General features: G+C 41.1%; 2 protein-coding genes across 3 annotated transcripts in view; both read right to left on the bottom strand.

Moving 5' to 3' along the window:
* Positions 1 to 8,661, bottom strand: part of net1 (neuroepithelial cell transforming 1) — a 35,215-nt gene extending 26,554 nt beyond the window's left edge. The window contains exon 1 of one of the 2 annotated variants that reach the window (XM_071501997.1): positions 8,425 to 8,661. In XM_071501997.1, coding sequence (XP_071358098.1) covers positions 8,425 to 8,564 — 140 coding nt within the window. In that variant the 5' untranslated portion in view covers positions 8,565 to 8,661. Of the gene's footprint in view, positions 1 to 41; positions 183 to 8,424 lie in introns of those variants that run through there. The other variant, XM_071501998.1, reaches the window with a different exon arrangement.
* Positions 8,662 to 9,006: 345 nt separating this feature from the next.
* Positions 9,007 to 21,889, bottom strand: rint1 (RAD50 interactor 1). Its single transcript, XM_071501996.1, has 15 exons — positions 21,439 to 21,889; positions 20,122 to 20,247; positions 19,400 to 19,515; positions 18,798 to 18,971; positions 18,215 to 18,355; positions 16,576 to 16,765; positions 16,149 to 16,259; positions 15,678 to 15,903; positions 14,347 to 14,484; positions 13,384 to 13,478; positions 11,818 to 11,922; positions 11,229 to 11,449; positions 10,945 to 11,125; positions 10,531 to 10,649; positions 9,007 to 9,540 (listed from the first exon to the last, which is right to left on the bottom strand). The coding sequence occupies exons 1-15, from the start codon at positions 21,652 to 21,654 to the stop codon at positions 9,327 to 9,329; spliced, it is 2,373 nt and encodes a 790-aa protein (XP_071358097.1). The 5' UTR covers positions 21,655 to 21,889; the 3' UTR covers positions 9,007 to 9,326.
* Positions 21,890 to 22,458: the final 569 nt, after the last annotated feature.

Here is a 22,458-nt window from a genome sequence, read left to right as displayed (position 1 = left end):
ATGGTGGTGTCCTGAGAAAACATTCACCTCCTGTTACCTACCACAGCCTCAGCATGGTGCAGTTGTAGCGCTGCCCTCCAGTCCAGACCAGGGCTGACAGATAAAGGATCCACCCAGTCAGAGGGGAGAGGGGAACATGACCCCAGTCTATTTCCTCAAAGGAGCCTCATCAGCCACTAAGCTGTCCTCAGACTGAAGACCCCTGTGACATTTGAAGGAGGAGTCCTTTATCCCACACCTTCCTCCCTCCCAAAGATCTGGACAGCACCCAAATGTCTTTTCTGTTGGGATATTGTGAAAGGGGAGAGTTTTGCCTTTTTTGGGACTCCACAGTGGGATTGTCCGGACTAAACACTCCCCCCAAAAACCAGCCATGCATACTGTAAATCCTTCTCATGTCAAACAATTTATCTTCAGTCCATGTGATTATTAAAGTATTACAACAAGGTTAGGCCGGATAAGGCCCCACTGAGGACTGTTACACAACACATCGCGCTCAGTAAATGGACGGTTACACAGCAGGAAGAAAAACATCAAAGCAAACGCCTAAATCTGTCCTGTACCAACAATAAACTGGGTCTTTATTGAAGCACTATTACACACTGATGAGAAGTGTGCCTCAGACTGCCATACATGGTGAAGTAACTGTGCATCTTATGAAACTAAGTAAGAAAAGGTTTAGGTTTTCTTGATGAAGCCATGACCTTTTTAAAACACCACTTGTAGGAAGACTTTTAATGCCACTAGTTGCGAAAATATGAAGAATAACTATTTCTATTTTTTTCTCTATTACCACGATCCCATATTTGAACTTGTGAAAATGCAAACAAAAGATGACATGTTGAGACATTGTGGAGTATGTTTAAAGGAACGATCACGCAACAATGGCTCATCGTGTTCCTCACAGTGAATCAAACCACCTACAATGCTCAGCTTTCATAACCCAATGTGGGACTCACACATGATCAGAAATGGCATCAGAACTGTTTATGGTATTGAAGACTTATGTCTTGGGGGGGGCTTTGATGGTGGGACCTCAAACGCCATGAGCATGCAGAGAATGCTGAGCTGCTCAGAAACACTTGTTCTGTGTGTGTCCGCCAAGTGCTGCTCGTAAGGCTGAGTCATTCCAGTCATACTGCCGCTCCGCTACTGTTGCTTCAGGCGCCAATTATCAAACGGCAGCTGTCGTGCAGTCAGCACTGCTCGCTCCCTGCACCCTCTCACACCTCCCAGACCTGGGCTGGGAGGTCTGCGGGCCAGACAATCATTTACAGTAATTTACTGTAGTAATTTTTAACATTAAAGTAAATATAACAATGAACTTTTTCATATTTATATAATAACCAGTGACAGTAACATTTTAGACAGGGCCGGGAAATAATTCACTATCCTCATATGCAGTATCAGCTTTTGGTAGTTATCGTCACCAAAAAACAAACTTTAATTAATCCAACTAAAAAAATAAAACTTGATTCATCACATTTTTGGTTAATTTAGAGCCAACAACTTTACAGGAGATGACACTGTCACAGACAAATTTCCAACGGCAGCACAGCTCACTCCCGTCATCTCGGTCATCTGGTGTGAGGCGATTGTCTGACCTGTTTTAACCCAGTCTTTTTTTCATCTTGATGGTCCGATAAAACCAAACATGTTTAATATTACAAGTTTTTAGTCTTCGCCCGTGCAAACAGTGACGTTCAGTGATGTCAACACTTCTCCAGCACCAAACAGGAAGCATCAAACCGAGCTGATGGTGAGCATGGAGGCAACTCCGGGGAGGTGCAGGAATGTGAGTCATTTGGTGTGAATACATTAGGGTGGCAAAGGTCACTGGACACAAGGAAATCATTTCAAAATAAAACAGGAAGTCATAAATACAAAGTCCAAACAGTCATTTTTGTCAGTTATAGTGTTGAGTGATTAAACTTTATCTAATAATTACGATAATCCTGTAATTGTCAACCAGGAGCATGATGGGAAATAATCTCAAAGGAATCTAGTAGTAGTCTTGCAAATAGTGACCCTGCAAGATCCTCAGTCTTTTTCACTAAAAACACATTTCTTTAGATGTGAGAGGTTATCAGACTTTATTCTAGTCTTAATCGAGTGTATGGTGGGCATGAGGTAACATTCAAATAGATTTTATGTTCCAAATGTAGCCAATAATTACAGTTTAAAGTAATGTAAGATGAAGCAGCAAATCACCACAGTGAGAAACTGGAACTTGTTGCTTAGAAAAATGACTCACCAACGACTTCAGCTTTCTGCCAGTTAACCTGATTATTAGACAACTTTAGCAGCACTGAAAACCAAACTGAGCTGTGTGATGTACTCAAACATGACAATGGTCCAAACACACCTTATTATTCACAGCTGTAGTCACAATTAGTGCCAGCACTTAGTATCAGTACATTGAATGGACCACTGTCACTGTAGAGAGTGAGTGTCAGATTGTTGGTAAGCTATCTGACTATCGCACATGCAGTTGGGAGTAAATTCTGCGTGCCTGAGAAATGAGAATGTCACTACTCGTCACACTGAGTGCTTAACAAGTTATTTCTGGGAAGCTCAGAACAAAAATATGCCAATAATGTTCCCAACAAGCCAGGAGTATGAACAGTGCTGCAACTAAGGAATAACACAAACGCTGACGAGACAATCAAATAAAAAGCTGACAGGTCCTGTGGAGCTCAGTGGGTTGAACACAATTCCTGTTAGGACCACCCATGTTGGAAATGTATGCACTGATGCTCCTGTAAGGTGTTTTGGATAAACAGCAGGTGTTGTGGGATAAGCTAAAGACAGAAAGAAAATGAGAAGCTCCCTGGGTGTCCTAGGGGCAAGTTAGGGGTTAAAGGTCACTGCAGGTGTTGTACAGATTTAACTGTCAAAGTGCTGAATTAGTGTGACACTCCTGGACACGGTTGACTTGTTCTGTGGAAGTGTCCTCTGCTCCCCATTTGGCTCATCACAATGCCGAGCTATTAACCTCTACAGGAGGCAGTATACTGTCACAGAGGAAGCCAGCATTAACAGATTTAAAGCTTTAAAGCTACAGCGTCTGTTGATCCAGAGAAAATCTACAACTACTTAAGTGGCCAATTAATCATAGACACTATTTTTTAAGCAAGAATCTTAAAATTTCAGGCTCTAAAATCGGACAATTTGTTTTTGGTTTTGTAAATGTAATATTTTTGGGTTATTGAATATTGTTGATCTATAAAACTAAAAAAATAATCATCAAACAAAAAATTGAGAAAATAACTAAGGATTGTAAAAAAAAAAAAAAAGGCAAGGCATGTCTCTAAAAAAACTAATAAGTATTGGTTGAAGAGCACAGCTGGGCCACACTCACAGGACAATGGTTTTCTTTTCATCTTTCATCAGACATTAGCCAATTTCTTACTCTGATGTAGAAAGACATGCTGGGCATCTCACTGGAAAGCTTACAGTATTTAAACATAACCACTCTGCTCATTGACTTAATATCTCACTGCTTAATCTAAACAACTGTCCTAGAGCGAGCGGTGCTGGAGCTGGAGCTGGACGAGGATAATTGTAACAAAAGAGGTTTGAGGAAGTGAGCTCATCATCAAAAGACCACCAGTGTGACTCTGAGGAGTAAGAAGTAAACCTCCTTCAACAGTTACTGCTGAGGGTCCTTGTTGAAGACTCACACTGGCAGATGCAGACTGACAGGAGACAGATAACATTAGCAGGTGTTCAGCAAAAACCAGAGGCTGCATTAGTGTTGGCGTCTTAGTTCAGGTACAAGACAATGAAATATAACAGAGGAAACCATAATTGAGCCACGAGATGGGAGACCATGAGGCAGGAATCACAACAGAGCTATGATGGTGGCTAGTGATGGCATCAAGGACCAGTCTAAACTTGGCACCAGGTCCTGATTGGTCAGAATCAAAATACAGAAAGCGGTCGGTGCTGCTATCGGTTTTTCAGCCTCATTCATTTTAATTCATTCCAATATATTTGATAATTATTTCCATTTCCAGTCAACAACTGTTTCTATCTCACTACATAGGTGTGGATAGATCGATGACACATTGTCTGACGTCTACATCTGCCGCTCTGTATCCATGCTTGTAGTCTGTAGTGTAATGTTATGTTTGAACTTGATGAACCAGTGTACAACAGTCCTTCTGACAACCAGAGTGGGACTCATTATCTCTGATTCTGGTTGTTATTTTTCCACCATAGACAGATGACCATGACCCTCAATCCCAAATATCACCTCCTTCCAGAGACACATTAGCCATCATACTAGGTATGATGTTGAAATGATAAACATCTCAGAATCAGAAGTAGCCATAACTACTGATGGGTGGACAAATATTGCACAGAATCACTATCTCATAAATGACAATTCACTGTGTAAGCAAAGGTCTTCTCAGGCAATGTATGAAGGTCAGCAGAAGAAATAAGGTCTTGGTTGAATTTACTATAAAGGAGAAGGCGGCTAATGTTGCAAATATGGACATGACCAAGGGTCTAAGCAACAAGAGGGTGGAGTGCTGTTCAGATTGTGTTAAGCAAGAAAGCAAAAGCTGGCTTGACTCACTGCAGAATAACGTTGGTCTGAACACAAACTTACAGTTTGCAGTATGAGGCATCTGGTGTGCAGATTTCAAAGAAATACAGTGGTTGTTCATAAAGGTCATTTTGAGATGTCACAGTAGTAAATGCACAGGTATAAATAGCTAAATTCATGATGACTGAATACTATGTCGTTACTTCAGTTTCAGTTTACAGTATGAGCTAACTGTTATGACTTACTGTGACACTTGAAGACAGCGGAGCCATTCTTATTGTGGTTTTGATTCTATGACAAGTCAAAATGTCTGCCGTGAAAAAGGCCAATGGCGTCTAGAGGTAATTATTGATAATCCAAAAAAATATGCAGATTTTAAAGGGTAATTTACTTTTATCTTTGGCTGTAATGTTGCATTTTAAATCTAAACTGAGATTTATTAGTTTCCTTCGTTGCTTTTATTTTAACCCTGGAACTGTTTCGCTTTCAGGCAGCTCAGCTTCTTTCCAGTTTACTGCTGTTTGACTGATGGACCACACAAGTTGGTGTTGGAGTGTGTCAGATTTGCTGCATGTTACAAAGTCTTAATCAGGTCTTTTCTGTCCATGAATTTCTGAGAAACTGAAAGCACTTGATAATGCAGTGAATACACGATCTGATTCTCACATCTACTTCAACTATAACTACGGTAAATGACTAAAGGTCTGACATTGGCCTAGCCGTTGGTGAGATCATCCCATGGGCCGCAGGTTCAGTCCTTTAAACAGCTTAAGTGTGTACGTCAACGGTTTTGTTTTCTTTCAAAGGAAGAAACCAAGCCCCTGTTTACTCTTTGTAATTGGCCTGTGGACACAAGAGCAACAACTAAACATCTGAAACTCAAACAGAATCAGACTTCTGGAAAAGAATATATGGCTGGTTTTATCACCTACTACAGCCCTATTGAAGACATCTTAACAAACTATAAGGTCATAAACATCTCGTTAGATGTGGACTTGTCCAGTGCAGGTTTTCCACTATCTTCATGAATTATGAGCATAGCTCCTTAATATTTATGACAAAACATAACCACTTTGATTTGAGCTTTCTGTACTGCACACAGCTGACTGGGCCAGTATGAAACAAAGGGCAACCTATCACACACCCACAAACAAACAAAAACACACACACACACACACAGTGTCATCATTTGGTAGTCCAACAAAGACTGGTTGCGAGTGCATGTGCAGCACCACTTCACTCACCTATTCATTTATCTATTTCTGATTATGTTCAATAAAAAAATTCTATTCATGTTCACTAAAAATAGTAATTTTCTGTTTCTTTCTAAAAGTCCCTCAATATTAAAAAGCTACGTGTGTAAATACATGTGACCTGGTGAACATGAAGAACGCATTTTCTAATGAGTCTAATGTCATTTCATGCCATCCCTCCACCGACACACATCAATACCAGTCCAGTGTTACACGGACACCCACGAAACAGCACTGCTGCTGAAAAAATCCCAGGGGAAGCCCTGCAATGTCTTGTTTCCCATACGATGAGCTATTTTGAAACCTGATCTCTCCCGTGTGTGTAACCTGTTCATGAATACATGATTGATGTCACCACACATTCCTTGCTGCCGCGAGCCAGGGGACAAAGGTCGTTTCTCCTCCTCTCCTTCGTACCTGCTCTTATGTGTAAAAGGAAGTGTACCCCTGTGAGTCAGTGGATTAGCATCCCATTTAGCCCTGCCCTTGTTTGTTAAAGTTGGCTTACTCTGAAACTGAACTACCTGCTGACCCCACCTCCACCCACCTGTCCTCCCGTGTCTTTTCTACTGATACTGAGGAGGACGTGCAGAGGAACACTGCACAGGAGAAGTCATTAAGATCATTTCACAGTGTGCATGTGCATACTACTCTTATATGAAGTGTTGTATTAATTTTTATCGGGCAAAACCCCCACTCTACCAACATTTATACAACAACATGAACTGTATAACATCTCTCAGCCACCTCAACGTGATATTTCAACTATGCTGCTTTACATGGACAATGAACTTACAATGTTAAGTTCAAACTTTGAACCAACCTTGTTTATTTCTGTTAGTTAAATTCTGCTCATGCTTGGCAACAAGACCACTCCAATATTAAAAATCCACTGCCAGCCTCGTATTTTAATGCCAGTATCACTAGGGAAATCAAGACTTATTTTCTCTCACTCAACATTTATGTGTTTTTTTCCATAAACTTTTTCTTTTTTGCAGTCAAATATTGGGCGGGGGTCAAATATGGGGTGTTGTTTTTTCCATGTTTGTCTGCAGAGCCAGCTGGGCACTGGGCAGGACTGGGACACTCTGGCACAGAATATGGAAAGCCTTTCAAAAGAGTCCAACATAAATGCTCCCAGTGCTTTATTTTTCCAAAACATACTGATTACTCTGATGTTAGCCACCAGTCTGAGAATCTACCCGAAAAATCTCACTGTGCATAAATGAGCTCCGGGACACTATTTAAGTCCTGGTCATGTATGGCCAACACATGAAAGACATGGCCTCAAGAGATGATGCTTATGTTGCCTGGATACAGTTTTTGATTGAACGATGACTCAAAAGTTATACGCATAGGCAGGGTTGGAAAAACAATGCCGGCACACAAGGCTGTCATCTCCATAAATAGAGATGAGGCAAAAATATTCTGCTTATTGGCTAATATCAGCTTTAACTGTGGAGCTAAACCAGCATTGTTGTTAATTTTTTAGAGCATTTGACTCAAAGAAAACACATTTTTTCAACAAAACTCACATACCCCTTTGTATATTAAAAGAGTTATTGGATGCTCTAATCATTCAGTCTCTCAATATTGGCTGTGAATTGATTCCTTCTTATAAATAATCTCTTCATGGAGATGGGGGATAACATTTTACAGCTCTGTGCAAAACAAACTTGCACTCTGAAGTTCAGCTGAAGCTAATATAAGACTTCAGTACCCAGCATTAGTCACATTAGATTGGTATCTACCAATAACAACAGTTTTAGCACATAGCAGTTTTGAGACAGACTGGAAATAAGTGAACTTATCCTTTAATATAAGTGTCTAACTAGCAACAGATCCAAGTAACTTGGTCTTTATAAGCAACTTATTTACTGTGCTGTTTGTGCATCTGACTTGTTTTACACATATATTTGTATTAAGACTTAAAAACACATGTCAGCAGCTGATTTATACAGGATAAAGCCTGTCAGTGCATCTGAACCATGAGAGAGATAATGCCAAAGAAATGTACGTTTGCCAGAGAGAAAACACAACTCCACAGTGCTGTAACTAGGACTGGAAAACGCCTCTTCCCGCTTCTGAGCAAAATAATAGTATTTTCTGTGCATTGTTAACTAACTCTTCTATGCACATAGATTTTAAATCACGGGCGGAAACATACAAATGAAAGCAGATAAATAACAGGAAATTAAATCCATTGCAAAATGAAAAGGGAATAGGTGGCAGGCCACACTTTTCGACACAGGCGAGGACGCACAGTGAGCCTTTGCTGACATCCAGTGGCGTTTTGACGCAACTGAAAATATGTGCACAGACTTTAAAACAATGAAACGCAACGAATATATTTAAAATATTTGGTAGTATGAAACGACTAATGTCGCCATCTTACTCTGCACTATTTAAAACTTATAATTTAGCCATTACGCCACAAAGAATCGATAAGCTAACTGCAGTAATGTGCCGAGCTAAAGCAGTTAGCTTACCAATAACTGTTGTTCCGGGTTAACAGCCACGAATGATTCGGCGCCGACGGTTCTTCTGGTGTCATTAATTTTAATGCTGCTGTTTTAGTGACTTGGGTCAAAGTAGGACAGTAAAATATGGGCTCACCGTCGCACACTCCTGTTGTTGTCCCCCAGGGGAGACTCTTCATCAGCTGAAAACTTCCTCTTCAAGCTCCTGGAGCTCGGCTGTCTTGTCGGTTTCTCCGAGTTCGGGACAGGAGCTTGGACCTCACCGGTTTCACCCATTTGAAATGTCAGTGACACAGAGCGGTGGTAATTACGTGTTACTGAAAGGGTTAAACAGAACAATAACAATACATCTTACTACTACAGCAGGGGCTCTGACTATTTTTGAATATGGCGGAAATCCAAATATTGACCAATGAGAGGAGAACAGAGGAGCTCGTTGCTAAGTTATCACAGTAAATGGGCGGGGCGAGAGTAGTTCAGGGACGGTAGTGTCTGATAACACAAGGTATTGTTTTAAGCAGTTTGGGGTAAAAATCATGTCATCTATTTAGAGACTCCCAGATATTTAAAATGTTTTCCTTCACTCTATTATTATGTACTGAAAACCATAAACAAACAGCACACACACACACACACACACACACACACACACACACACACACACACACACACACACACACACACAACAGTAGTTATGGAGCAATTGAAGATGAGAGCATTGCAGGTCAGCTGGGTTTAATTACATAGTCTACAAGACAGAGGACAATTGTTATATGTACTTATATACTGATATATACTGTTGTGGTATACTTTTGTCAACTGAGGTGACAGGTACTGTAAGTAGATCCTCAAAATACATACAGTGACTATTCAGTAGTATCAATTTTAACACTGAACAGCCATAACTTATTGTATATAACCTTTCCTGTTTACAAAGAAGATTAAAGCTGCTGATAAAAAATGTATTAAGAAAAATTTGACAAGCACTCCATCTGATGCACACTCCACACCAACAACAAACATTGCCAGGGGGAGATGTCACTGTCCAGGCCAGGAGGCTCTGAGCTTGAGGAGAATCAGCACATCACAGGGTGCCAAGCAGTAAACCCCCAACTCATTCAGTGCAGACTCTGGTGGAGGATCCTCTATACCTCCCATATCTCTCGTCTCCTCCTCTGACTCTTTGAGGAGATCCCTTAGCAGAAGGGCAGAGCCCACATTCAGGCACAGGATGATGCACGCCTCCTTAACACTGTGGAGAGAGCAGATGGAGACAAAACTTATTATAATGCTAGTTAACCCAAAGTTGTCTTTCTCTTTGTCTTCATTTGTCTTTCTTATATTCCTCATGCATACATGTATATATCAAAGAGCAGAAGGCCTTTAAATCAGCCTTTTGTAGAAGGCAAAATTTCTTTACATTCATAAATATACATGCACCACACACACAAATGCTGTGCATTACTACCTGCATGTGATTCTCATAGTGCTGCTGTCACACCACTTGCACATAGTTAATCTGCCCCTTTTCACATACATGCATACATACACAGGGATATACTGCATACACAAAGGACCTTGACATTTTCATCTTGACCTCGGCCGTTGCCAAAACAACTCAGCTCACTGTTACACATCCAGCAGGCATCACACAACATTATCACACATTTTCTACATACATGAGAAAAACAGAGTGTTAAAATATTAAAATGGTAAACAGTCAGACATTTTCAGAGGTACTAATAGTATTAACAGTTTATTGGTGTAAACAAACACTTAATTATTATATGAATGTGTTGTAATTTTTTTATACACACACACACACATATATATATATACATACATACATATATACATACATACATACATACATACATACATACATATATATATATATATATATATATATATATATATATATATATATATATATATATATATATATATATATATATATATACACATATAATGTATTTTTAAAAATTACAACACATTGTATTGTATAAATATAGAACCTAGACCTGCTTTATAATCAAAACAGACATGGAAATCTTACTTCATACGATATGGAACAGTTAAACTAGCATCATCCAGTTGCTCTGAAACATTTCGTAACAAGGATGTGCATTTGTGGATCATGAGCCTGTGGGAGCAGTGCTGAGAAAAGTGTTATATACACACACTTGTGTGGGTGATATGAGCTTTATGACGCACACACACGCACGCACACACACACACTCACTGCTTAAAGAAGTTCTCAGGTCTTTTGCAGTAGTGGCCAAACAGAGGAAACAGGTTTCTGGTCATGTCGAACTGCAGCTGAGCTGCTCCGCCGTCGCTGAAATGATTGGTCAGGATCACCTGACACAGAGACACAGGGATATACTGAGCTCCTTGTAACTGCATTGCTAGGAAACCACATGGATCAGCTGTTTAATAGCTAATACTGCAACAGAACAAGTACATAAGTTACTCAGGTGGGGTTTTTCCTCTCCTGCACCTGTCATTTACGGAGCGGTGGGGAGACAGTTCCCTGTATACGCTTTGCTATAGACTTTTAAAGACTGAATAATGTCTACTTTAAAGTTTGTTTTAACACACTCTACCATAAAGCAGAGACAGTGTGGTGGGGTTTCAGAGGGAGTTCATTCCTTACATCCTGGTAGAGGAAGTTGTCAAGTCTCTCCGCCAGACCCTGCCAGGCTAACTGGAACAGAGACAGACTCAGGACCTGATGAAGGTTCAACAATCTGTCCCTCAAACACAGCATCATGGGACATGCGGAACTGGACAGGGACATGGTGGACTGGTCATGCTGGGATGGTAGAGACAACCACCTAAAGACAAAAGAATAAATCAGTGTTAATGTTTAATCTTTGGGCATCCTGTTCACTGAGGTCTGGACGAGAAAGAAGAGAAATAGGACCCTGGACGTCTTACTTGTCTTGGCAATATGGTTTGGCTTTTCCTGTGATTTCTCTCATGGTCCATTCCAGCAGTCTTCCCATCATGTCTCCTTTCAGTCGATCCAGCAGTCCCAGCAAACCTTCGAATAGAGAGCCCTCCAGAGAGGCCAGGCGACCCACCTCCATCACCCCAAGATCTCCCAGTACGGCCTCGTCACCAAGTGAAATGGCTGCCTGCTGCAGCTGTAGGAAGAACTGAAGGAAGAATACAGAAGCTGGTAAACGGAAGTGAGTGAGGAGGCCATAAATGTCAACCTTACTAACACCAGGCAGCTCGGGGCAGCTTGTCGTTCTTGCTGTGGTTCTACGTTCATACAGACCAAAATGTGTCCAAGTTTCTGGCATTGAATCCTTGCTCAGATTCACACTGTTCTTCATTTCCTGTTTGATCAGGCCAATTCTGAATCAAATCATGGGTCGACCAATTTCATTTTAATTCAATAAAAAAATATATATATATATTGAATTATAATTAAATCTTAGACAGCATGAGTGACCCAACTGAGAACTGACAAAAATTCATCATTAAATAAAAATCAACAAACTGAATAAACTCCACACACCACATTGTCTCCCCAGTCTCCCAGAATGGTGGAAATGTAGTTGACAGCATTAAGGATGGCACAATAACGGGCACCGAGCGGACAGCGGGACTCCTCCTTCATCACCTGGCAACAAAAAATAATTAAATAAATAAATAAATAAATAAATGAAATACATAAAAGTAAAAAAAAAAAATAATCCACGTCCGTTTTATTCATTTACCTTTTGCTGAATTCAGTGTGTAAATAATTACAATTAGAAAACAATAGCAAAAATTTAAACCAAACAAACACAATGACATGATATAAGAATTATTTTACAGAGCAAAGTTGCTACATCCTTTACTTCCTGGTAAAAAGTCTCATTAAGATTAAAATCTCTTTTTTCTAGAGTGACTTTGCCGAGACAGCAGCATCAACACTGTTACGACAAGAAACACAAACAATACACACAGACAAATACAACTGTCAGACACTACAAACAAGTGAACACAAGTCCAGTTAATGTGCAACACTAGAACGATTTCAGTGTGAATTTAGGAGCAGTCGCATTGACCCAGGGCAACAAGCTCGATCCTTTAAAACTGACTGAAATTCCCTCAGAGTAATAAACTGACAATTTCAGGTCCTTCTGGAGATTATCTGGATTATTAGTTACACCTACGCTCCCAACAATACATGACCAACTCAAAATCAAATTTACCAGCTGACAAAAATTCACAATGTCCCTCTCACAATCATGTCAATAACAGGCTTGAAACTGTCAGTCAAAGAGGTTCATCCTGGTACAGAAGCCCTGAGAAGCAAGTGAAAGTATTTTTTTTGGTGCAACCATCAAGTTTTTTTTCTTTTTTTTTCCAAAAAAAAAAAAAAAAAATCACTTGCCTCTCAATCGTTTTCACAGATGTAAAAAACTAAAACTTCCTCCTACTAAAAAGAAAATGAAGGGCTTCCATATCCTGGTGTTGATGAATTAAAGAAATGTTGTTTCTCATTGTCCCAACTTGTCCAGTAAAAAGCATCAATGAGAGATCTGCTGTGATTCTTCTCTGTTGATCCTTCTCTATTAAAGTTCCTCTCCGCAGCGTTTAAACTATGCAAAAATACTCTACACTATCATTAATATTTGGTTAGTGTGTCATGTTGTTTGTTAGCTTGTAACTGGCAGTGGCTGACACAGTGTTAGTGGTTGTGCTAATGCTAACTGACAAGGTTTCAGGTTCATTCAGGCCCAGCACCCGTTGTCAGGTGTGGTTCCTCAGGTTCTATGACGTATGAATCCCTGGCTGTCTGAATCTGTCTTTATGAGACTGTCATTGCAGTTCAAGGTGGAAATGCACAGTTGTGGTGTTGACGGATTATTTTGCTCATGATATGTCATGTATTGTGTAAAAACATTATATGGACATGCTAACTAGGTTAGCATGAAAACTTAATTTTCATCAGAGGGGGGTCTTTAAATGTGACAGGGATTTCAGTCTCTCTATCTCTCTCAGTGTTTTTCTCATAATCATGAGCTCTTCCTTAAGCCTGTCTCTGTCCCTCCCTGTCTTTCCTTCAGTACTTGAGTGTTTTCATCATCATTACCTGGGTGAGCCGGATGCGGAAATCATCCACCAGTTCTCTCTGTAGCCCCAGAAACTTCAGCTGTGCAGAAGGACAGGGTAAGGCCCGGTACCGCTCTGAGGACATGACAAAAAATACCAGATTCAAACATGTTTTATATCCTCTAACAGCAGACAGTACTGTACTGTGTGGCTTAAAGGTACCCTGTTTCTGACCAGTAGTGAAGTTGTTTTGGTATCTCAAGTAGTATATACACACAAGGATGCACATTCACATCCTCGAGCTTGTGAGTGACACAGTGTCACTTTATTTCACTAATCAACATTAGGTGGTGATAATGCTCCAAGAAAGGCAGCAATGTGCCAGAAAAAGGCAGAAGAAGAAGTCGACGACCACTAGCTGGCAACATGGAGAGAAACAACGCAGGTTTCAAAATATGTTAAAAAAAATCTCTACAAATGTTTGATTAGGAGGAAAAACATCAACAAGAACAAATGTATCTGATCACATTGTAACTCCACAGGGGACATGCAAGCCAATACAATGTTAATGCAAATAGTCTATCTTAGGTCTCAAGTATGTAACCACCATCACTGATTACATACTCAAAATTAGTGTGTGGTCAGAGAATGGAACTAAAGAACACATAGGTATAATACACAATATTCTGAACTTTCCATCTGAATACAGTTTAATCCAGTCTTCTTTTTCCTTGTGTCCTGTTTTATAAAGGGATTGGAGTATCCTGCACGTACACCCCAGCTTTCTGGTTTTAGCAGTGTGGATTGGTTTGCTTTCTCTGTTCTGTGTGTATATTATCTATTTTAAATCAGATTCATCACTTTTGGTTACAATTAAGTCTCTAAGAAGGTTTGGATGGAAAATCCATCACAGTGTTTGAATGGATCATGAAGTAACACAAAAAAAAAAAAACATTAAAAAACTGACAGTGTCTCAAACAGATGAGTGGACTGGTGGTCGTACCGGTGATGACCTGCAGCAGAGTCATGAAGGTCTCGGCACAATCTGGAGCCTTCAGCTCATCCATGTCACTGATGTCTTTGTACTGAGAGCTCCACGCTCCCTCAGCTGACAGCATGGCGTCCATCTTCTCCACTGCCACTGCACATACACAGGAACACTGGGTTACAGTAACAGCAAACCCACTGAGACCATGCTATAATTCACAATCAAATTAATGCACATCTGTCACACAGTTCAGTACCTCATCAATTTTTCAAAATAAAACTACACATTTTAAAGTGGCCTTTTACACCTGCGAAGGAATCACGCTGTGTAATCAGCATCTTTACACGCTACACCTGTCAGGTGGAGGAATGAACTTGGCAAAGGAGGAGATTCTCCATAACGCTGATTTAAACACATCTGTGAGGAAGATTTGAGATAAAGACGCCTTCTGTGTAATTAGAGAAAATCTTAGATCTTTTATTTCAACTTGGAAAAGTTGGGAGCAAAAACTAAAGTGTTGTATTTATATTTTTGTTCAGTGTAAAAAATCTTTTTTTTTAATTTTTTTTGTTTACCCTCTATATAAAGGCAATAGAACCATGTAGACCTGAAACCTGGCTGCAAGAAGATGGTAGATTCCAGCAGTGAAACATTTTCACAGTAGAAAAAAAAAAATCTAAAGCAAAGTAAAGTAGGTCACTGTTAGAATTCACTTCACTGTAGAGAGTAGAGTAGCAAAGAGGGAGGAGGTGTTGCCCTTACTGTTGCCTCGCAAAGTGTGGCTCCTGTCACCTAGCAACCTTGACAACACGTAACTTTCTGTCACAAAAACTTGAGGTTTTACGGCCTTTGGTTTTAACAGTTTTCACCGTTACAGTTGAGCTGAGCTGAAACACAATACTTAGAATTAAAAGTGTAATCCTCCCCCCTGCCATAATATTTTCATTACAGGCGCTCGTGAATCGTGGGATAGGTTGGGCCACGAAGGATCCACCTGCTGAGGGACTCATTTCTGAGCCACATATAAAAGAGGCCTGGGACAGAATTGGTCTCCAAATGCAGCCTCTGAACTGGGACATAGCTCTTGAGTCCAAGTGAACATTTGTACCAAATTCTAAGTGATTCCTCAAGGTGTTACTAAAATATCACACTCACAATAATGGGACAGACGAATGGATGACCCAAAAATATAACGCCTCCAGCCCTGGTAGTCATCGGGGAGGAGGCATAATAAACTGACGTAATAATATGGAATAAATAAATTATACCTTTGACTAAGAATCACTCTGATATGGCAGAGAAATTAAACACCAGTCTGGGCATGAACTCAGTTAAGTACAGCTTACTCTTCCTTTCCACAGTGAGCCACTTCTGAAGGACTGCGTCGTCCAGCAGGAGGTGGAGCAGCCCAGGCAGCACCGCCGGGTAGGACTGGTTGCTCCGCAGCTCCTTCTCAAACTGCAGCACCTCCTCCACCAGGTGACAGAAGAGCACATCATCGTACAGCAGCCTGGAGGCATCGCTGGCCACTTTGTCCTGCACCAGAGACAGCAGGCCTCGACACAGCTCCACCTACACACACACACACACAATAATCAGTGTTGTCAGCTGACAACGGGCATTTGCCTCTTTCTTTGTTGATTCTTTTTTAGATAGGTTGAGTTCAAAAGATACTACATCATAAATCTGTTCCAAAAAAATGCAGTGTTAAGAATACGGAGGTTTGGGGTCATTAAACCTGTATTATGAGAACACAGCAGATATATTTAGCATTTTATTTATCTAAACAGTCAAGCAGTCATTTCAGAACAACATACCCTGGCACTGATGGCGGCCCCGGCTCGGTCCAGGATCGGTTGGATCTTTTCCTCCATGAAGGTCGAGCTGTTCCCCATCCACATCAGAGCCTGTGTGAGGTACCACTCAGGCTGAAAAAGGCACAGACAGAGGATGAGTTGGAGGTTTGAGAGCTTTGCCATACACTTACTGCCATCATGTGTTTCCCACAGAGCCACAGCAGTACTTGAATTCCACTCATCACAGTTCAGGTGTGAATGATATGTATTTGTGTCTAATTTTGCTAAGATTATACACAAACACTGACGCTGGTCCATTTGTTTTCAGCGGCGTGTGCAAGTCTGACATTTGAATAGTGTTGTGCACGTGTGTGTATGTGATGTGTGCTCTGTGTGTGTGTGTGTGTGTGTGTGTATGTGATGTGTGCTCTGTGTGTGTGTGTGAGACCTTGCTGAGGGAGTTGGTCTGTCGATTCCCGTAGAAGTGGTATCTGAACCTCCTGCTGAGCGGCTGCAGCATGATTTGGATGGGCAGACAGAGGGGAGGAGCTTGGGATGGAGGCGTGGCTGACGACGCAGGCTGGGTAGAGGGTGCGCTCTGACCAGAGGCCAAAGTCCTCTGAGATATGAGGTCATCACTGCGGAGAGGGGAGGTTAAAGAAACGAACACATGCAGCAGTGTCCCGTACCCACACTGTCCCACAGTGCATTCAGAAGGTATTCAGACCCCTTTGATCTTTTCACGTTTTGTTATGAAAAAAAAATCAACACTGAAAATCCCATAATTCCAAAGTGAAAATAACATTTTAGAAATTTCAAAAATGTATTAAAGGTCCCATACTTTACACTTTTCTTGTGTTTTATTTGAAGTGTTGATCTCCATCAGAAGATATATTTGTGGTCTTAAGAACCAAAAACCATCTCAGTGTAGTTTTACATCTCCTCTCTCAGGCTTCTCTCTGGAGCTCTAGAAACAACAGGTCAGTGAGCCAATCAGAAGAGAGGCTCTGAGCTGCTGATTGGCTGACTGTTTTCTGAGTGATGCAGCAGATTTCAGGTATAAACACTCAGAGAAACCAAATCGTGCAAGGTTGGATGGTGGGTCCAGGTGGGCGGGGCTTGGGGTGTAGCTGAGGGCAGTGACTGCTTTGTTATGACATCACAAAGTTCCAGAAGTCCTGACAGCTGGTTTTAAGGCTCAGTTTCTGAATACAGGCTGTGTGCATTCCTCTGTGGACTGAGGCTTTGATACTTTCATAGTATTAATATAGAACCTAGACCTGCTTTATGATCACAAACACATGGACATCTACCTTTATACAACATGGGACCTTTAAAAACGGAAAACCTGAAATATCACATTGACATAAGTTTTCAGTTATTGTTGATTAGAGTCTACCTGTGGTAAATTCGGCTGATATGATGGATATGATGTGTATTTGAGGTTTCACAGCTGATAATGCATATCAGAGCCAAAACTACGAGAAGGAAGGCACAGATACAGGTTTGTATCGACTGGAGGCTCAGATCTGGGGAAGTCTACAAAAGGCATTTCTACTGCAGTGAAGGTTCCCAGCAGCACAGTGACTTCCATTATTCTTAAATGAAAGAAGTCTGGAACAACCAGGACTCGTCCTAGAGCTGGCTGCCCAGGCAAACTGAGCTATCAGGGGAGAAGAGTCGAGGTAAGAGAGGTAACTATGAACCTGATGGTGACTCTGGCTGAGCTCCAGAGATCCTGTTTGGAGACAGTATGAACTATTTGATTAGTTCTGAGCGTAGATTTTGGAGAGATTTTTTTTTTTATTTTAGCATAAGGCTGCAATATAACAAAATATGAAAAAGGTGAAGGGATTTGAATCCTGCTGGGAACTTGTTTCATGTCATCATCCTGTCCCCCTGCTTTAAAAGATGGAAGATGAGTATTTGTCAAAGAGCAATATATGTGTACCTGTAATCCTCACTCATGGATAAATGGATAAATGGATACCCTGGCTTTGTGTTTGTGTGTCTGTGTGTGTTATCACAGAAATAAACAACAGATGTCTACAGATGGTAGACATGAAGGTGCTGAAACTGAAGGATACGAGGTCTGCAGGGCGAGCAGCTGTGTGACGAGCAGCTCCAGCTGGCTGTTGATCTCCTGACCGTTGGCAGTGGGCGTCAGTGACTGAGTTGGAGGGGAGATGATCGGCCAGTGAAGCTGAGTCAATACTTTCTCAAAATCACTATGAAGGGATTGAAGAGGAAGATTTAGCTCATATGGTGAACATAAGATAATGAGACAGTGATATATAGTAGAGCTGTGTCCCAATTCAGGGGTCGCATCCCTCAGAGGACACAGTCCACGAAGGTGTGGCCCTTCTTAGCCACCACACGAAAGACGGATCAAAAATGAGAAGGTCTGGCCTACAGAGTATTTTCACTGTCCATCGCCAGCTGTGCCCACCATTACTGTTGCATCGCATAGCAACCTTAGTAACATATAACTGTTTTTTGTTTTGTTTTGTTTTTTTAACAAAAACTTGAGGTTTTAAGACCCTTGGTTTGAACAGTTCTACCAATAGTTGCTGAACTGAGCTGATTCAGCCCCTGAACTGGAACACAGCTTGTATGTTCACTTTTCCGAACTAAAGGAACAATGTGAGGGGGGACTGGGCGGGGGTGTACCTGGCCAGTCGGTCTTTGATAATCTTGTGCCAGAAGTGAAGTGTTTCTCGGAGGAAGTCCTGGAGATGAGAACATCCGGACTGGTTCAGTCCAGCATCCAGTGCAGCCATGCTGTCCACTGCCCTTATGGCCTCCCAGACACTGCTGGTCATCAGACACTGCTGGACTGCAGCACTGCAAGCACACAACACTTCACACATTACTGCTTCTGTCAGGGAGAATGCTTTTTAAAGGTCAGCATGTCTCACTGCCCTCTCTCTGCAGGGTTTTAGAAAAAGTTACTGCTGAACCGACTGCCCTCCTTAAACGGATGGGTGACCTGCTGGTTGCAGATGATGCTGGAAAATCTTAAGTTTTAGTCCTTTTGGCTGAAGTGATGCATTCAATACTGTTACTCCTTATATGTTATTGGAACATCTCCAACAATGGGTTGGCTTCTTTGGTTTTAGCAAGCGGTTCAGTGGGCATCAATTCTTTTTCTTAGTTTTCTTTATTCTTACCATTCCATGGTCTATTAATGTCTACCTTTTCCACTGTCTCCGTCCACACATTTCTATCATGTCTGATCAGTGTCTTCATCACCTTACCCTTGTTAACATTACCTGAGTTCCTCTATATGTTGAAGGCAGCGCAGGTATTTCATGTGTCTCTCTATGGTGTCAACTTGGTTGAGTGTCTGGCCAAGATTATCCATCCAAGGCTGGGCCCCCTGTAGGTGCTAGAGGACGGATTCATTAACGAAAACGAATGATTGTTTATAGCTCCCAGAATGGCAGAAGTGACAGGACTTTATAGTCTCTGTCAGACTGGAATATTTCCAGGTTCATCTCTCTGTTAAAGAAACATTACAGAAACACATGGAGGTGACTTGTTAAATGAAGCAGGACAGTCACAGAGTTGCAACACTTATACAATATTTGGTGTCTGACATGCGAGAGGGAGCTTTAAATTCCTCTTTATTCAGAGAACAGCAACAGCTTATAAACTAAGCTCTTCTGAGTTGTGTAAATTACAGCATGAGCATGATTAATGTGAATTTGTTTTTTTTCTCATGATCCACACCAAAAATGTAAAAACAAAAAAAATGAAATGGATGCTATCATTATATTAGAAGAATATCTCTTTTCCAATACATAATGGCTAATTCACAGAATTTTATTGTTTTTGCAGGTTGTATTTCCTGATGTCTTATAAAGCCAGAACAAGGCTTGTTTGTGCATGTTGGAGTCTGCAAATGTGAGTGCATTCAATTCAGATTTTTTTAACTACTTTTTCCAAATCAATATCTACTTCTTCCTCTGTTTTTTTTGGGTGGTGTCTCTACCTGGTGCAGCATGTTGGAGATGAGTCGCTCTTTCTGCTGCAGGTCCTCCAGGGAACATCTGGCCTCCTCAGCAGCAGACAGCGCTGCAGACACTTTAGGAGGCACAGAACTGGATACAGTCAGAACCTGAATGACAGAGAATAAAGAGTCACTGCTCATGTTTAACAAAGTCAGCGACACAGATAGCAGAAGAAGAAAGAGCTCTAGGCCTCCATCAGGATGATATTCAATCCTGAAATAAATTCAGTCTTGAGCCGATGCTGTATTTAGTGTGTGGGTGAGCAGTGTTGATATATGAAGGATAAAAAATTGTGCAGAGCTCCAATCACAGGTCAAGATTAGTCATGAATGTTCTCAGTGCAGCTGGTGCAACATCTGCCTCCTGCAGTGAAAAGCTAACAGCGCCCCCATGTGGAATTTCTGTGGCCTGCTACACCTGTGGGGGGGTATATCATGGCCTGGTCTTTACATCTCAAGTTGTTATATGAAAACTAATAACAAATCATTTTAGAATTTGTTATTACCCTGTGATTAGAATATTAAGTCTGGCTTAATTATTCTCTAAGAACAAATCAGCAGACATCTTGTCAAAGTATGACAAGATGGGTAATGTCAACACAAACTATTGCAAACAGGAAGTAAAAGAAACCCAAGGCAGTTTGAGCAGTGAGTATAATACATTATTATTACTTAAATGTAATTTTGTCATGTACAGACAGTAATGTGTCAGAGCACATTGATTTAGATTTAGTTTTAGATTTAAGTTGTTGGATGATTAGCAGGGTTTGTTCACCTACGTCCAATCAGTGTATAAACATATACATTGACCTCTTAGTCCTTTAAAATAAGCATAAGCAATATTCACACTGTGTTGTTGAATTTCTCAGTCAGTATTTCTCCCGCAGTGCTAACAGGCCGAGCGCCACTGAGGCTCATGCAATTCAGAAGACAGTAAACACAGTCTCCAAGCTTTGGTATAATCAACAGGGGTCTGTTTTCATGATCCTCTATGTTGGTTGCACTGTCATGAATGCAGCATCTCTGAACAGGAGTGCCCACTGCGTGTTAACTGACCCATGGTCGCTTTACCCTCCTACTGGAGCTTCAGTAGCATTTCAGAGAGCAACTCTAACATTCAGACCACAGTTTATTGAATGTATCATATATTACAGAGTGGGCAGGTAGCTAGTGTCCAGGGGGCAGCGGGGCGGGTCACACACGGCGCAGATTCCCTGCTCTGCTCCAGAATGAGCGAAGCGTCAGTGTTTCTTTACGACATGTGGATGGGACCGTGTCCGACCGTGACTGTGAGCTCACCTGCTCCTCCAGTACGCTGTTCTCCTCCCTCAGCTTCATCAGCAGGCTGCCCGCATTCTTCAGGGACTTCAGGTCGTTCCCGAACTCTTTCTCCAGGAAATCCACCGCGAAGTCCTGCAGGTTCCCCGAATCCGCTGGAGGCGATTCAGGGTCCAGGTTTGACAAGGCGTCCGTCAGTTTGCTCATTGCTGGCTCTACAGCAGTGAGCGCCGCCATCTTTCCTCTCTGACGCTGTCAACAAACCTCCTCGGATGCTACGGGAGGGGGGCGCTCGTTTCTGTGACTGTGTGTGACGCACGGGCGGTCACGCTGCTGGTTACGTGGCGTGGTGGTCCGTGGCTGTAAGGTGTGCCCACATTTTTATTCACTCCTCGTCCATCTGCGATTTGAAATAAAGTGAAGTGGATACGTGTGTCGTGCTTATTCTCGGCACTGAAACGTGGGTTCTTGCTGACCTGCTCCACCACCGCTGTTTCTCGGGGGGCGCACTGGGGGATAAAACAAGGACACCTTTCTCTTGCTACGTCGGCAGAAGACAGTCCGCTGGCACACGTAATCATATACGTCATACACCACACGTCCACACATTCATTCATTAGTGAAGTCCATGTCAGCAGTTCATATATATTATGATATGTTTGTCAGAAGAAGTCCGTCATCCAAGTTATATATTTATTCTTTTTTTTTAATTCATTTTCTGTTGAATTAGATTTTTTTAAGAACTGATATGTCTAAATGTTTGTAAATGTTTTCAATTTACATTTTCAGTGTAGTCTTTGTTCAATTTCTTCTTTAATTTTTTTTTCATTTTCATAACATGATGGCTTACAGATGGTTATATAATAATATTTTTTTTTTAATTATTATTATTATTCATGTTGTTATTCTTCTTCTTATTATTATTATTATTATTATTGTTATTATTATTGTTACCATCGTCATCATTATTCTTATCATTATTATTGTTATTATTATTATTATTATATTCATGACTGAGCACTGCAAAGCTTCCTATTGTAA

This window comes from Trachinotus anak, unplaced genomic scaffold, assembly GCF_046630095.1.
Source record: "Trachinotus anak isolate AG129_WGS33_773 ecotype Australia unplaced genomic scaffold, CSIRO_AGI_Tana_v1 ptg000018l, whole genome shotgun sequence".
Classification (NCBI taxonomy): Eukaryota; Metazoa; Chordata; class Actinopteri; order Carangiformes; family Carangidae; genus Trachinotus; species Trachinotus anak.
Note: the sequence above shows the minus strand (reverse complement) of the source record. Positions and strands in the feature narration are given on the sequence as shown.

Coding starts and splice junctions, on each gene's coding strand:
- rint1 (XM_071501996.1), bottom strand. CDS start 21,654: ATGGCGGCGCTCACTGCTGTAGAGCCAGCAATGAGCAAACTGACGGAC. Junction 13,479..14,346: donor TCTGCTGCAGGTCATCACCG/GTACGACCACCA, acceptor TCATGTCCTCAG/AGCGGTACCGGGCCTTACCC. Junction 10,650..10,944: donor ACAACTTCCTCTACCAGGAT/GTAAGGAATGAA, acceptor TCTCTGTGTCAG/GTGATCCTGACCAATCATTT.